This window comes from Lissotriton vulgaris, chromosome 11 (assembly GCF_964263255.1).
Source record: "Lissotriton vulgaris chromosome 11, aLisVul1.2, whole genome shotgun sequence".
In the NCBI taxonomy this organism is placed as follows: Eukaryota; Metazoa; Chordata; class Amphibia; order Caudata; family Salamandridae; genus Lissotriton; species Lissotriton vulgaris.
The window spans coordinates 135,377,011-135,393,920 of record NC_141699.1 but is presented as its reverse complement, the minus strand read 5'-3'; the positions used below and the strand labels follow the sequence as shown (position 1 = coordinate 135,393,920).

The 16,910-nt window shown below is 47.4% G+C and overlaps 2 protein-coding genes across 3 annotated transcripts in view; one reads left to right on the top strand and one right to left on the bottom strand.

Moving 5' to 3' along the window:
* EIF2B1 (eukaryotic translation initiation factor 2B subunit alpha) overlaps window positions 1-1,012 on the bottom strand; it is a 58,527-nt gene extending 57,515 nt beyond the window's left edge. Inside the window, exon 1 of the mRNA XM_086942907.1 lies at window positions 57-1,012. Within this exon, the coding sequence (XP_086799033.1) occupies window positions 57-69 (13 nt within the window). The 5' untranslated portion in view covers window positions 70-1,012. The remainder of the gene's footprint in view (window positions 1-56) is intronic.
* The window catches only part of GTF2H3 (general transcription factor IIH subunit 3), a 140,620-nt gene continuing 124,677 nt past the window's right edge, over window positions 968-16,910 (top strand). The window contains exon 1 of one of the 2 annotated variants that reach the window (XM_086942905.1): window positions 968-1,251. In XM_086942905.1, coding sequence (XP_086799031.1) covers window positions 1,242-1,251 — 10 coding nt within the window. In that variant the 5' untranslated portion in view covers window positions 968-1,241. The remainder of the gene's footprint in view (window positions 1,252-16,910) is intronic. The other variant, XM_086942906.1, reaches the window with a different exon arrangement.

Below are 16,910 nucleotides of genomic sequence, written 5' to 3'. Positions count from 1 at the left end.
CAAATAAGAATAGACAGGGTGTGAAATTAGTTTACGATTTTTAGAATTAGATTTACCTTCGTTGTTCATGTTAGTAGGTCAGTGCGTTCAAGTGTTCCCAGTATGGAAATTCCAGCTCCACTTATGCAGATGTTTCTCCTGCTGTTACCCAGGTCAGATGAGCAATGGCTCGGTTTAGAGTACGTCAGCTGCTGAGGGCACTAATTCTATTGATGCTCATGCCGGTTGTCCACTCTCTCTTCTAAAGTAAGGTGATTCATTTGCAAATATGCATACGTTTTTTCCGGCTGATGCTTGGCAGGTGTGTAAGGATAAAACTGGTCTAGGTCAGAAACTGAAGAAACCAGTCAAGGCGTGGAACGGTTTGTAACAGAGATGCCTGGCCATCGGTTCGGTGCAAATATGAGCAGGTGACACTCAGTGGCTAGCTCAATTACTGGTTTGCACTCTCTCTCTTTTACTATCAGACAGCTATTAGGGACTTACAACTGTCTAAAAACTCTCTAAAAGCAATATACACGAGTGGCACGGTGAAAACAGCAGCATGGAAACAGAAAGTGGCACAGAAAGGGGACTAACCACGCAAATCATAGATTTCGTGTAATTAAATGAAGCGCCATCTTGAAAGATGCAATCGCCTTGAGGAAACAAATGGAACCGGGGGAACCATGCCTTACGTAAATTCTGTTCATTAAGGCTGTAGTGTTTTAATACACAGCTGCGCCAAGATTGTACTGTGTTTTGCAACTTGAATAAGTACCATCCATTAATTTGCATATTTTTGAAGTGCAGGCTCCTAATAGGTCATATTCACTCATTAAAATATCTTGGAAATGTCATATAATATCAGAGTTTAGTGCTTCCTACCGTTAGGTCCTAACTGACTTACAAACTACCATATCAAACGTACTAGTCCAAGATGGGCGTAAACCTGCGCTGTGAGTCCTGTACTTTCTTTTATAATTTTAAACCAGAGAGCACTTACACGACAACGGAACATTAACAGCAAGATGCAGCCAAATACTGATGTGAGAGGAAAAAGGTATTCTTGATTCTAAATTCCGAATCATTGTCAGTAAAATAAATATTTTAATACTGCCCATTAATGAGCAACTATTTAGTCTGGCTCCTTTATCCATGAAAGAAAAGAAGTCTGTTCATACACATAAAGCGTTTTGCGACGTCATCGGTAGGGGACAAAATGCAAGTGAGCTCCGTGGGAAGTGTCAAACGGAGTGGAGATGGCTGCAGGTAAGATCATATTTTTGTTTTGTTTACCGCGTGTATCTGGAATTGGCACAAGACTATAGATCAAAATACTCTTTTATTGTGCATGTATGAATATCTCGCTTTGAGTATTCCAATTATATTTCTGAATGTAGTACTAACTGTTGGAAGCAGAAAGCTACTTTTCTGCATAATGTTATCACATGAATTTACCATAAAATATGCGAACGTGGAAGCAAACTGTTCGTCAATTATCAGATGCTAAGCTCGGATGCATACTCGCATTTTGTACAAATATATATTTCTAGGAAAACAGATCACATTTTCACTGCAAGAGGCTCTACCAAAAGGGTGGATAGGGTTTAAACGTAAAGAGTGGGAAGTGTAATTTTGGTTAACATCGGGTAGACTTCATGGGCCATGGCATTTCTAAATGTGTATACGTCCTAAAGTGGAGCAGGTGGAGGCAGTATTGAATACTCCTGCACCAACTTGTAGGGAGCAAGTGATGGTCTATTTGGGCCTTTACAGAAGTCGTATTCAAGATTTATAGAACATTATTCCATGAAAGTGTCGAAACTGTGGAAATTGCTTCAAAGACATGTTAAATTTGAGTGGGGACAGTAGCAAGCGGATTGATCTGCATGTATTAAGAAATACATTTTGCAAGCTCCTTGCTTGAAACCATTTGAAATAAATGTTGGCTGTATTATTTCTGTGCATGCGGCTGATTACAGCTTTCGCAAGGCTTTGGCTCAGAAGAAGGGAAAGGACAAGTGGATTGTGGCATATGATCATGTACATAAAACCAGGCTTAAAGGAATTATTCCATAATTGAAAAGGATTTCTTAGCAGCATATTGTGCTGTGTAGCGGCTTAGATATTTAGGTTGTACATTTGGGTCAGGAAGTTTAAAATATGTACAGACCATAAACTTTTAATGAACATACTTGGGACAGGGGAAGTGACATACTTAGGCCAGGGGAAGTGGAAGAAATGTATCTCCACGGTTCGCAAGGTTGGCTTCTAAGCTGCAGATGTACCTCTTTGAAATTGAATTTGTTCCAGGCAGGGAGCGTGTGATAGCAGATGGATTCTCACGTCTTTCTGTGGGATTTAAGGCCAGGGAAGAGGAGAGTAATCAAGTGGATTGTGATGCAGCATTCACATACGAAGATGTGTTGTGTACTTTGGTTGGAATTTTCTTCCAGAGTTTCTGTGGACGATCCACACCCTGCAAAGGTGCGTTGCACACCTTCCAATGGTTGTCTGACAACAAACAATATTGATCAACAAAGGCTTCCAGTATTATTCGCCGTTACCGACCACCGCCAGTCAGAGTGAAAACCCTTACTTGAGGCTGTGATATATTAATGCCTTAATGTGCAACATCAATTAATCTATCTTTGCAGACAAACCCAGACAATCTTAACAAAACAGCTGTTTCAAATTAAATTTAGAAGTAACCTGTGTTAAGCTTTGCAACTGCCCTTTCAAATAATGCTCATGGGTAAGCCTCTCAAACGGAATTTATTAAATGCCTGCACAACAAGTAACATTTTTTTTCATTCCTCGATAGCAACAGCCTCATTGAATTCAATAAATTGTATTCATTCCATCCATCAAAGCCGCAAAAAAAGTCTAACGAAGAATCAGTCATATGATCACATTAACGGGAAGGAAAATTAGCTTGAACTCTACGTCCACCTGATAGTAACCTAACCAAAAAATGTACACTTCTGAAAGGTACAAATTAAATACGGTAATCACAAAGTTGCTTTGCGAATAATAAATCAAGGGTTTGTGGTTAGTTTGCAAAAAACAATGCTAACCCTCCTAAGGGGGTTTCAGCTATCAGCTGCCTATGCACAAGTTAAGAATTCTCTTTTAATTGTACTTTAATATTTTCTGCACTTTTCGATGTACATGAAGTAAACATTGTTCTATTTTCCTCACGATCCATTCTTTGATTTACCACTGTACCAAGTCCTACATAATTTGTATTCTCTGTTCTTCTCTTGGATATATGAAGGATAATCACAACTTAACAAACTGATGAGGAGTTGTGGCATTTTGTGAAAATAAAGGATTGTTCAAGACTATTATGACAATATGCCTTATGACTTATTGACTCATTTGACTACCATTCTTTTTAATATCGAGCGGTGCACCACTCCAAAAGTTTCGCTTCAGGAGTTGTGATCACTATGTGTAGTGTGACTGCTTTTCCATTACTTGGGAATCGCCTCCTGCATGAAGTTTGAAGTTTATTTATTTGCATAAGTTAATTAAAACCATTGCATTACAATAAAAGAAAATTTAAAAAGAAGCCATTGTTTGTAACGCTTAAAAGGTCTGATATAGTACAAGCAAGCGTTATGTGCCATAATGTGGCTTATTTTTGTGTTTACGATGCTCCGTTGCTCTTCGACCGGCCCCCGTGGAGAGCATCACACGTGTGGCTCATCGGTTTTCCAGATCTTCCTTCCTTTCCCTTCTCCTTGAACACCTCATATTCTAACCTTAGTCCCAGTTCTCATGTAAAGTGCTTGTACTTTCCGACTTCGGCTGTAACTCTGCAATCAGCCCAGCTGGAGTATGACACCCATCTGGCTTGTCGGTTGTCTTGGTCTTCCTTCCTTTCAGTTCTCAGGCGCCGCTGGTTCTTATCATTGGCCCTAGTTCTCTTGTAAAGAAAGTGCCTGATATTTCACAACTTTATGCCAGTTTAAATCAAACAGTTGTTTGGATGAAACCATTGAAGGTCTCCCAACTCCGTTTTTTCCTCCAAGACAGAGTCTGAATTCTATCGGGGTCCTATGTTTCAGTCAGTCAGTCAGTCAGTCAAGTAATCTTTATTTCTGTCAGAGACCATAAAAAATACATAGTAGCCATTCATGACATAATAAAAACTTGAACAAACAGCACTAATTATAAAAATATAAATACATTAAAAAAGTACAGCATGGGCCGTGGCCAGGCGCGGACGAAGATGGCTGCTTAGCCCGGAGCTCCTCGGAGCCCAAACCCTTCACCCTGTAAATATCCGGCAGAATCCGCGATCGCCACACTCCACCGGCATCGCTTACTTGGCAAGGTGTAGCGGAACTGGACGGGCCCACTCCGGGCTCTGTCCCTGCTTCTGGAGCTAAGTTGCGGGACTGCTGCCGGGGGCCAAACACAGGCGGGAAGCGCCGGTCCTTTGCGGGCGGCCCGAGTGCCACCAGAGGCCCCGGCTTAGAGGCCTGTTCGGAGCCGGGCGTCGAAAGAGCCTGTGCGGCGCACGGGTGACCCGGGAGGTGAGGCGCCGCCTCGGAGGGGTCGCGGGCACGAGACAGACGTGCTGCGGATTCCCGTGGAGAACTGTGTGCACCGGTGAGGAGGCTAGCCGTACTGCAACGACCTGCATAGCCCGGTGGGGGAGGGACCGGTGGAGAGCCTTGAACATTGGTGTAATTAAAAGCCGGAAGCTCGGCGGAAGCAAAGGTGGCAGGCTTGGCGGTAGGCGCAGCGTACGCGCCTCGCAGGGGCCTACAACAGCGTGGAAGCCCACTGGCTTTCTCAAGGAAGGCCAGGAGTGCCTGTGTACATTTATGGGCGGCAAGACACGGAGGCAACAGCAGGTCCCTGGGCAAAGTTTGTGGATATCCTGCCTGGAGGAGCGTACAGACGGGCCACGTACTTGCGGGCATGCTGGGTGCCCAATCAGGGTAAGAGGCTGACCGCGAGCAGGCTGACTCGAACACTGCATGTCTCCCTCAAGCCTATAGTTTGAAAGTCGGGGCTGGTGTCTACTGCAGTGAGACGCGTTCCTGAAGGCACAGCGGAGACAGTCTTGGGAGCTACGCGGCTACCTGGGCCCTTGCTGGTGGGACGGGACCTGCCCGAGTGGCTTGGTGCATTGGGCTATGGCGGGGAGAGAGAGTTTGGCGCCCTGGTGGTGTCCCGGACTACAGCAGTGATTAGAAGAGACTCTCCGCTGTAAGAGGGCGGCTGTGCACAGCTGCCATGAGGCCTAACCCAACTGCCGATACGCAGTCCAACAAACTCGATAATTACCCGGTGCAGATGGGGACGCAACAGACGGAGGGCGCGACTGGGGACCAGGCCGGACAAAAAGAACCATCGATGGCCTTCATCATGGCAGCCATTCAAACGCTTGGCGCGAATCTTGAGACGAAAATCGATAAGGTCTCTATCGAGGTCAACCTGCTCCGTGCTGACCTTAGTAAAACCTCGGAGAAGGCCAAAACCAACGAAGCCGATATCTGGGCGCACCAAACAAAGGCTAAGGCTATGGAACATTGCATAAATGAACTGCTGCACCAACACAGACAGATGTCCATGCGTCTGGAGGACCAGGAAGGGAGGGCCCGAAGGAGTAATATTCGTGTGGTGGGTGTACCAGAGGAATTGGAAGGGCCCAGTGTGGAACTCTTTCTGGAAGACTTGATTATAAATCGCCTTAAGCCTAAGCGGCTGTCAAAACCTTTCACCGTTGAGCGTGCCCATCGTGCACCTATCCCTAAACCCAAACCAGGGGCTCCGCTCAGGACAATAATTGGTAAAATCCTGAACTACAGGGACAGAGACGCCATCTTACAGACAGCCAGGCAGGCCGGGGACCTGCAATACGAGAATGCCACAATCCGTTTTTTCCCGGACTTTACCCTACAAGTGCAGAGGGAGAGGCGCTCCTTTGCGGGTGTTAAGGCAGCACTAAGGGAGAGAGAGATCAAGTACATGATGTTTTTCCCTGCCAAGATCAAATCATTGCCGGGGGCAAATCCGTGTTTTTCACCTCGCCAGCGGACGTACAGGACTGGATTGATCAGAATTCATCAAGAGCTCGGAACCGGAATGTTGGTGAGAACTGGAGAGACACCCAAGCTGCATCACCAGCGTCGACGGCCGGGAGGTCAGACGTGGATGGACAGAGTCAATGCTCCTGGAGATCGAGGTCTGTGAGTCCTCGCTGGGGGACCCTTCGAGAGGCGGCTGAATAATGATGGCGGCAGACTTGCTGACGAGAACCTCTGACTAACGTAACATACTTTGGGATTTGATGCTTAAGGGTGGGCATTGCATGTCTTTCTAGTCAATCCTTCGAGTGGGAGGGGGGGGGGAGGAAAAGAAATTGCCTCCAACAAAGGTGGGGGCCAAGTTTAGACTGGCAGATAATTTGGCTGCCCCCCCTCCCCCTCCTTAATTGATGTGGTGATCCGCACGGGCCCCCTGCGGGCGTAAATACTGGCCGCCCAGGAAACAGCGCTGACTCTGTACCGATGGAACTTAATCCTAGTGGAGTGTGTTTTTTTTTTTTGTGGTGCAATATTATGACCTATGGGGTGGGGAGTAGCGGCAGTTGGAGCCGGAGTACGCTCCTCACAGAGAGTAGGCACTGTAGGGAGGGAAGGCAGGGGGGGTTTCTGCTAGTTTTCTTTTCACAGGTTCGGTCTCGGGCGAAAGGCACTCTGCTAATTGGGGATGTGGGTAGTTCGAAGCCCACGGAGCAGGGCAGCAGGGATGGGGGCAAGGACGGGGGTGTTGGGGGTGCAGTGGAGGGGGGGTGGGGGACGGTTGGGGGCGGGGGGACATGTTTGGTATGGTCACACAAGGCATGTACTGATATAGTCGGACAGTGTACCAGTTCACACAGGGCTGCTTTTTCAATAAGGAGTGGTTATGGCTAAGAAGTGGGACAAAAGCCTCAAGATGTTGAGCTGGAATGTCAACGGGTTGGGGGACAAGCTTGAAAGAACCGTTGTATTGCAATTTGTTAAACAACACCTCCCAGATGCTGTATTGTTGCAGGAGACCCACTTGTTGGGCAACACGTGCCATGCACTGAACAGATGGGGATATTCTTTGGCTACTCATACCGGTTTCACCTCTGGGTCCCGGGGGGTGGGAATCCTTATCCGTCGTAGCTTCTCCCTCGTCATTGACCATAGAGAAACTGACCCACAGGGACGCTTTGCGGCTGTTTCAGGAAAATGGGAGGGGCGTATGCTGCACCTGGTATCGACATATATCCCGCCGGGTCTCCAAACTCAGGCATATCAAGACCTGGGAAGTCTTCTCCTTTCCCTCCCGCTAGGGCGACTTTAATGCAGTGGTATCGGGAGACTTTAACAGACCTCCACCGAGGGATATACCTCTGGGGCGCCTGTGGTTAGCGGATTTCATTGAGGCATTCGGCCTGGCTGATCTCTGGCATCTTAGGCACCCGACGGACAAACAATATACATTCTTCTCCGGCTCACACCGCTCTTTTTCATGCTTAGACTACATTCTGGCACCTATGCATCAGGGCACCACGATTCAGGAATCCAGACACTTAGCAAGGGGTATTTCGAATCACTCCCCGCTGTTGGCCCACCTCACAATCGGTGATCGGCGGGAAGGGTGTGTTGCGCCAATTAACGCCTGGTACCTTCATAGTGATGAAATGAGAAAGACGCTAACCCGTTCAATTGACCGATACTTTGAAAGCAACAACGGCTTGGTAGAATCCTCGGTAGTATTGTAGGAGGCCTTCAAGACCGTCTTCAGGGGGGAGGCCCTATCTGCGATCGCTGGCCGGCGCAAAGAAAGGGAAGAGCAGATGGTAACTATTGAGACTGATCTTCTCGGGTTGGAAAAAACAGCGCAGACTGACGGTGACCCAGGGACTATCCACCTGATGCAACTCAAAGCAGGGAATATAGGGCCCTAGTCACTGACGCCGCCAAGACTTTACCGAGAGGCAGAGAGGGCAGAATATAAAAAAAAAAAACAGCAGGCACAGAAAGTAGTGGCCGAGCTTAAGGTTGAGTCATGGGCTGTCATTACGGAACCCCGCGAGATAGTCAGGGAATTCGCGCAACACTTCCAAAGGGTATACAGTGGAGGGTCGGACTGACCGAAGGATGACTCCGTTGCCCTTCTGGCTGACATTCGGATGCCGGCTCTCTCGGAGGTTGAAAGACACACTTTAGAGGCACCACTCACCACAGATGAGCTGGGGCGGGCTATTAGGGATCTTCGCCCGGGTAAAGCACTTGGGGCCCAACGGTCTTCCGATCGAGCTGTACAAGCTCAAACCTGATGGCATTAGCCCGTACCTCAAACGTATGTTCGAGGAAAGTAAGGAGAAGGGAGTGCTACTGCGAGATCAACGTATAGCCACAATCGTGGCCATCCCAAAAGAAGGGAAGCCAAGAGATTCCTGTGCCTCCTACAGTCCCATATCTTTACTAAATGCAGAGCCCAAAATACTGGCCAAGGTCCTAGCCAACAGGCTCAAGCCAGTCTTAACTACACTGGTCCACCCGGACCATATCGGGCTTCATGCCCCACCGTAATACCGCGCTTAATCTCCGTCGTCTTAACGGCGTGATGGGGCGATGTCACACTATCCAAGAAGATGCGGTTGTGGTGACACTCGACGCCACAATGGCATTCGACACGCTTGAGTGGCCCCACATGATGGCAGTCCTTCAGAAACTGGGCTTCAGCCCTAGCTTTATCGGATGGGTGCGCCTCCTCTATTCAGAGCCCCTGGCCCAGGTCATAGAAAACAACAAAAGCTCGGAGGCCTTTGCACTATGAAGAGGGACGCGACCGGGATGTCCCCTCTCACCTCTGCTATTTGCCCTCTCTCTTGAACCACTCGCTGCCTGGATTAGACAGGATGTTTCTCTGAAGGGGCTCCAGTGGGCTGACGGCTGGGAGGACAGGACCTCGCTCTATGCGGACGACATCCTCCTTTATCTCTCGAGACCTCGAAGGTCCCTTATGGTGGCCCTTGACATCTTCACCAATTTCGGGAAGAATTCCGGGTACAGTATTAATTGGAGTAAATCCCTATTTTATGTCCTTCATGGCGACCTCCCGGTAGTTCTCCGAGACTGCCCGATTAAGGTGGCCACGGACGGGTTTAAATACTTGGGAATCTTCATTTCTGAAGATAAAGCCATTATGTACGAGAGAAATCTTGTGCCGCGCTTACAGCGGTTTAAGCGAGACTCCGCCACCTGGCAGAAGCTCCCGCTGTCCCTGCTGGGCCGAGCAGCCCTTTTTAAAATGATGGCGCTGCCTATACGCCCTACAAAACTACCCTGACTTGCTCCCGCAGTCATACTTTGCGTCCATCGAGGCCGTGCAAAGAGATCTCCTTTGGTCCGGTACACCCAGAATATCCCTACAGAAATTGACCCTGGGATGGTTCGATGGGGGCATAGCGCTCCCGGACATCCATAAGTATTATTGGGCCGCACACATCTCGGACATCAACCAGGGCACCTACTGTGACGGGAACGCCTCTAGGATACGGAATGGACCGATGGCTCCTTCTGGGCGGGAACTTTGAGGCGGCGCTTTACTCAAAACCTGGTACATACTCACTCACGGGGCCGACACAACACTCGGTCCAAATATGGCCTGTTGCTCAGCACAAACTGGGATGGGCCAATACTCTCACAATGGATACCCCACTATGGGTCTCAGAGAGGTTGGGTAGTCTGGGCCGCACTAAAGGGTTCCGCAACTCGGATCTAATTGGCATCTCCCATGTTAAAGACCTATGGGGTCCGGACGGAGTTATACCATTTGCCTCACTCCAACGTTCATACGAACTCGCACAGACAGAATACTTCCGTTACCTGCAGGTTAGGCACTCCCTTCAGAGGAATATCCCCCGGGGACCCAACCCCCAAAATCTTCCCCCCTGGAGGACAGACTATTAGATGGACTCCTCCCACCACATGCAATTTCTCTCACATATAAAAAACTCATTAAAAATGCTCCGGACCCGTTTCTAGCTCTCAAAGGGAAGTGGGAGGCTGACGGACTAGAAATAGATGATGAGGAGTGCAAAAGTGCGCTTGCTTCCCCTAAGGAAGTGGCTATATCAGCTTGGCTTAGACTTATCCAGCTTAAAATACTTCGCCGGGTGTACGTCTCTGGCACCAGACTGAAGCTGATGGGTCAGAGCGAAGAGGGACTTTGTAGGAGGGGATGTAGGAACCTTCATCCATATAATGTGGGAGTGCCCAGTACCTACTGGAAACGAGTGCTCCGTTGTATGCAAGAAGTGTGGGGGGTGGAGCTGTGTATGGAGGCTAAGAGGTGCCTTTTAAACACCTGGGAGCCCACAGACCTGCCAGCGAAGGGGAGGCTATGGGCGACGCTGTACAAGCAGTGGCGAAGCAAAACATCGGTAGGCTGTGGGGGGCAGTAGCGCCTCCGAAACCTAACTCCTGGAAAAAGGATATGGACTGGTGCATGCTCCAGGAGAAGACCGTGTACACGGCGCGAGGGTGCCCAAAGAAATGGGTGGCAGTGTGTTCTAACTGGAACGATTACAGAGGTAACATATGTGAACCCCCTCCCCCCCAAATTTTACCCACTAACGGGGCGGCTGAAATGTGATCTGCTTTATGACATGCTGCTGTGAAGGCTCTAAAATTTACCATGCATTGTTAGCTCTGTGCTCTCTATGGTACAATATAACTATTGTATTTAAGCCTGTGTTGACCACCACTTTTTCTAAGTTGCTAATAAAAAGAATTTAAAAAAAAGTACAGCATATATACTTAGTAAATTCATGACTAGGTTCAACAGACTACAAACAGTTACTACAAAAAGATCTTGTCCTGCGCCACATAGCATCAATAAAACGAGAAACTGAAAATACAACTGGTGTGGAAGTATTCGTTTTCAAAATTCGAAGAGCCTCTAAGTGAGATCTGAACCCCATGTTTTAGCAAAGTTGGATGAGCCAACGTTGCAGTATATTTTTATAACTAGGGTAAAAAAAGAGAACATGGGACTCAGACTCTTCTTTGGCTCCACACACTGGGCAGTTAATTAACTTTAGTAGTGCACCATTTGTGGGAGAAGATCCTAAGAGGAAGTGTACCATATGTAGGTAAAGTTTCCTCGCTGAAATAGGTAAAATCTCGTCAAGAAAAGGCTCAATTATGTAATCCTCTTTAAAATTAAAATCCCTCCCCTATGTTTAAAGTAATCCAGGATCTGTTTTTTGACTGTACGTGAGCAAGGTCGGGAACCAGAGCAGTGCTGGAGAGCGTCCCTGATAGATTGTGTAAATCTTTCACAGCTTGCCAGGATGTGGGGATCCTATTGTCTGAAACATATTGCCGAAGCCTCAAGGCAGGTGCTTGCTTTTTCGCTTGGGTATAATTCCCTAAGCACAGAAGGTGTAGCCATGATTCTCATTTGTTGTCGCTCAGTCAACATGCTCCTCCTGTATGTTAATTTGCCCAGGCCTGGATGCCTGGCTTTCACCTTGTGGATACCCTGCCGGGGTTATCTCACAGGGGAATACCAGGAAGGGTTCCCTAAGCAAGCGCTTAGATGCCTGCGATGTGCGTGGTTTGCGCTATATAAATACTTGTACATTTACATTTACATTTAAATTCCACGATAGCCAGTGCCAGCAATTGCATGTACATGATATCTCTTCTGGAGTTTTGGTTCAGCAAAGTGGAGAGGTATGGCTGGGGTTTGTTTACCAAATATGAGGCATTTAGCTTGGCCAGGAAGGGTAGTGTTTTTAGTGTTGCCTGGTCTTGCTGGAACAAGGCTAATTGAACTTGTTTATTGATGTGTTTTTCCAGATTGTATATGAGATGAAAGGCAGAGCGAGTGCTGGTTTATTCATTTCTGTGGCGGGCATGGCTCTCCCGAGCTGATTGTTCCACGGGGAGGCACATTTTTCAAATATGTCTCTGAGGCTGTTCTTTAGGGATTGGTACAGGGATTTTAGAATTCGAATATAATATTTTAGGTCCACATCAAGGGCTAGTGTTTGTTTGGCCAATCCGAACTCCAGCCTGAATCTCGCTCTGGCGAGGTATTTTGGAAGCTGAAAGATCTTTTTATAGCTTACGCACTTTGCCAACTTCAGAATTTCCGTACAGTTGCCCAGGAGCGCATGGTGCTCATAAGAAAGTGCGGTGAGGAGGGAAGCTTGGATGACTTTCCTTCTACCCTCTGCTGACGGACATTTTAACTTGTTGTTGAGTTTAGTTGTAACGTAGGTAATGGCTGTCAATTTCTTGATCAGATCAATTTTGTGGGCAGAGGGTTGAGCGACTTCTACAAACCAGACCCTCAGGTACTTATATTTCTGCGCTGAGTTGATTGTCATGGAGCCTATGGTACATATGATTTTGTTTTTTGTACTTCTGCTGTCCAAGTACAAGGATCTTGGTCTTGTCTTGGTTGATGATGAGGTAATTTGTTGTACTGTATTTGTGTAGGCTGGTCAGAGCGCATTGCAGTCCCATTTTGGTGTGATCCATGATGACAATGTCATCCGTGTATTGGAGAATGTGTAGAGGACGATGGCCTAGACAAGGAGGCACCAGGCAGCTGTTAAAGAGAGCTTTTCCCAGATCCGCTGTATACAGATTGAAAGGTAGGGGAGCAAGCACGCAGCTTTGTTTCAAACCACTGGTCCTGCAGATTTTAGCTGAAACGGATGTAGAGCCTGTTTTCACTCGTACCCAGGTTTCCGAGTAGAGGGACATTATGGCAGTTAGGAGAGCAGAGGGTATGCTTCAGTTTACTAGTTTGTTCTAGTGAGTTTGTCTGTCAACCTTATCGAAAGCTGCGGTTAGATAGATGAAGTAGCTGAAAAGTGGAGGTTGGTTCAACTGGGTGGTGTGATGACACAAGGCAGATAGAGCTATTATGTTGTCAATTGTAGCAGCTCCTCCGCTGAAGCCTGTTTGAAAAAAAGGAGAGCAGCTTGTTTTCCTCTGCCCAAGTTTCTAGGTTTTCCAGTAAGATTCGGACATATGCTTTTGCTTTCAGGTCTAACAAAGCAATTAACCTGTAATTACTTGGATTCAGGAGGTTACCTTTTTGTTGATCGGGCATAGTATTGAAGCTCTCCAAGATTGCCTAATATGTGAGCGGTGTTACAAAGCAGGGTTAGTAGTGCAGCCCAGCCCTCTGGGGCTGATTGAAAGATCCCTGCAGGGAGCCCATTTGGGCCAGGCGCCCAGCTGCACTTCATGGATTTTATTAGTTTTACTATTTCCGTATACTAAATCAAGGTTTTGTGATCTTTTGTTTTCGGCAGGATGGGGGCCGTGGTGACTGTAAGGTTGTATGCAAGAAACTGGCTCCTCACTTGGTTCTCCCACACTAGAGCTGGAACTGTGTTTGCCCTTGGAGCCCTAAGAGATTTTAGGTTGTTCACATACTGCCAGAATCGGTCTAAGGATCCTTCTTTGAGCATTTCGGAAAACAAAATCCATGCCTCTTATTGTTGTGCTTGTTTCAAGGCCCAGACATTTTTTTTTGTGGGCTTTCCGTTCCTCCTTTACAGCCGATATGTTTCCCGGCTGTTGGGGTAAATTTGAGCAGGCGTGATCTCTTTCTTAGGTTGTTTCACATGAGGTTGATGCTCCGAGGTGGCAGAGATTTGTTTAGATGAGTAGGTGGCTGCTGATTTTTATTGTTTCGATTTGGAGGGCCCCTCTGATCCTGGAGTGATGCTGCCAGATTCTGGTTATGAAATCCCAGTTTGTTAGAAGTAGGTCCCCTGGTTGGTCTTGAAACCAAAGTTCCCCCTCGTCAAGCCATTTGGCTACCTGGAGCGAATGGTAATATTGTCCCTTGATTCTCCTTACTAGGGCCTTTAATTTGACTAGTTGAGTAGCCTAGCTCCTGGCCAGTGTCTACTATTTGGTGGTTTAAGTTTAGGCTTCTGACCAGAGGATTCTGATCACTTTCTCTGTGAGTTACTATGTCGAGTTGATGATCTATTAAGCAGTTTGTCATAAATATGTAGTCAATTATAGCCAGCATGTGTCGGAATCTAGTCTACTGATTTTAGACCAAATGTGGTGAGTAGGGCGTTAAATTGATCTTGTGTGTTGCTCGTTTGCGTAATATTGTGATGTTGATGACCCAGGTATTTTGTGTTGAAGTCCCCTGCCTTATTGGGATCACCTGGATAAAGGATGTCTGGGGTGGAGACACGGTACACACATTTGAGTCTCTCAAAAAACAGTATAGTCTGCATGATAATGAGCACTATCGATATCGGCAAGTGAGACATGCTCTCCTCACTCACGTACCTAGGGACGTGATACTTTCGGAGGCGTCGCCTCTTGAAGACCGGGTGCTAGACGGGCACATTCCCGAGAAGACTATTTCCTTGATATATAGGAAACTGGTTAATAACATGGAGAATCCGCTGGGGCGAATCAGAGCTAAGTTGAGTGCTTATGGCTTGGAACTAGACAACGAAGATTGGGTGGGAGCAGTTTCTTCCCAGAAGGTAGTGGCGATTCAGATGAGGCTCCGACTTGTGCAACTAAAGATTTTGCATAGATCATATATTACCGGGCCACGGTTGGTGCGAATGGGGCAAGGGGGGAGTGGAGAGTGTAGATGAGAATGTGGAGAACCTAGCACCTTTATACATATTCTTTAGCACTGTGTGGCGATACAGACATTTTGGACAAAGATCCATGATGAACTAAAAGAGGTATTGGGAGAGAAAATACGACCAGAAGCCTGGAGGTGTCTACTGAATGTGTGGGAACTTACAGATTTGAATGTGTGCCGGAGGCAATGGGTGACGCTGGCGTATATGGTGGCTAAACGAAATATTGCTCAGCTTTCGGGAGCAAGTCAGCCGCCTCGAGTCTCTGGATGGGCCGAAGATTTGGACTGGTGTATGTTTAGGGAGAAATCGGTGTATGTGGCCAGGGGTTGCCCGGAGAAATGGGGGAAGGTCTGGGGGGCGTGGGACAGTCACCGAGGAGAGATTTGTGAACCACCGACGCCACGACTGGAATTGGCAGCACAGGAATCCCTGTGATCCTAGCACAAATATAGTTGCATGCGATTCTGTACCTGTGACTATGGGCCTACGAAATGAGAAATGTATGGTATCACCTGATGTCCTTATTTACGTCTTATTTCTTTTTGTAATGTAATTTCTTTTGCATTTTGTTAATAAAAAGAGTTAAAAAAAAAAAAAGTCCCCTGCCTGCACAATTTCATGAGTGGGCTAAGATTCAACAATTGCTTTTATGCTCGAAAATAATGACCCCATAGCGCGCTTTTGAAGATTTGTGGAGTTTCAAGTAGCAGTTAATGAGAAGCAGGGAGAAGGGTTTCTGGCCGCTTTTTAGGCCTTCAATGGATAGGAATTGTAAGTCCTTATAGAATTGTATGGGTGAGGAGATAAATACTATTGCTGGTTGCTTTAGGAAGTACGAGAGGTCCCCCCGAGGCCGGCCCGAATAAGCTTGTTTTGGTTGCTGGTTAAATCGTAGCGTTGAGGCCAACCTCGCTACTTTTCCAGGAAATTATGGAAAGTTGATCTTCTGATGCCAGTTTACTGTTCTGCAGGGGCAGTAGAGTTAACGAGTAAGAATGTTCCGTGGTGCAAGGTGGCATGACGGAAGTTGCTGCCCCTGGATGTTGGCTGCAGGGTTGTTCCCTCATGGTTCTGATCTACTGGTATGCAGCTGATGGTCCGGTCCTTGGTACCACAGTTGACTATTAGGGGGCTAGATGCCAGCGAAGACCTTACTAGCCAGTCATTAGTCGCACCCCAAGCTCCCTTCAGTATGCTTCCTCTAGGGGGGGGGGGGTTCTGTGGACCTCCATTAGGATGTGAGAATATTTCTGTGGCCGAGTAGGATCTAACTCGATGCCCCATCCCTCAAAAGTAGGGGCCTTTTTGAGGATGGTGTCTCTAATTGCTATTGAGTCCCAGTTGGTAATTGTGGATTTGGTTGCCCTTGTCCCAAGGATATGGGCGAATTTTACCGATTGAAGATCCGCTTAGGTAAGAGATGGTATTTGTTGGAATAGTCTTAGAAGGTTCCCTCTGTTCAAGATATTCGCTGGTCCTCTAGAAGTGTAATGGGAGATGATAAGGCCGGCCTTGAGGTTTTCTGCCCCCTTGCGCCCAGCACGTTTAGGGCAGGAATGTGTTGGTACTTCAGAGTGCTGGGTTGGGAGTACTCGGCTTTCATTTTCTGACGGACCTGCTTGCTTGAAGTCCCGGAGTACTGTGGCCCTGGACGTTTGGTTGAAGCCGATCCTTCCATGTATATAATGCGGGGGCTACGACTGTACCCCTGTGTATCCTTATTCTCTGCTGGAAATTTGCTGGGTTGTGGTGGGCTAGATGTTTGTTCGTTCTCGGGGACTGGGCCCTGTAAGAAGGGCCTTGTGAAATCCAGGTTGTTCATGCTCCCCCTTATCAAGTTATCCTGCGCCTGTGCTTAATTCCTCATGTGGTCTGCCGTGGTGTTACTTGGGTTCCCCGAGGATGTTCAGTATGGATAGACGATGCCGATGTGCCTGCGGAAGTGGGTGACAGGTTGGAGTTGGTTTGTACTTCGTGTGATGAGGCTGGTCTTTCCACGCTTGAGGAGAGTCCGGGAGCCGTGGTTTGGGCTGTACTCGTGCACAAGCTGGGATGGTAATGTTCATACTGGTTAGTTATCAAGTTTCCTGTGCTGGACTGGTGAGCGAGTAGCTTTTCTCCCATGTGCCATGGGGTAATCGGCGGCAGTTCGCATAAGGTGCAGTGTTCGAGTTTATTTGGCGTTATTTGGGCGCCCTGTATATCTCCTGGTTTGGGAAGTGGTTGCTTTTTCTGGTTGCAAGTCCCTGTGTCTTTTTCTACTGAATTA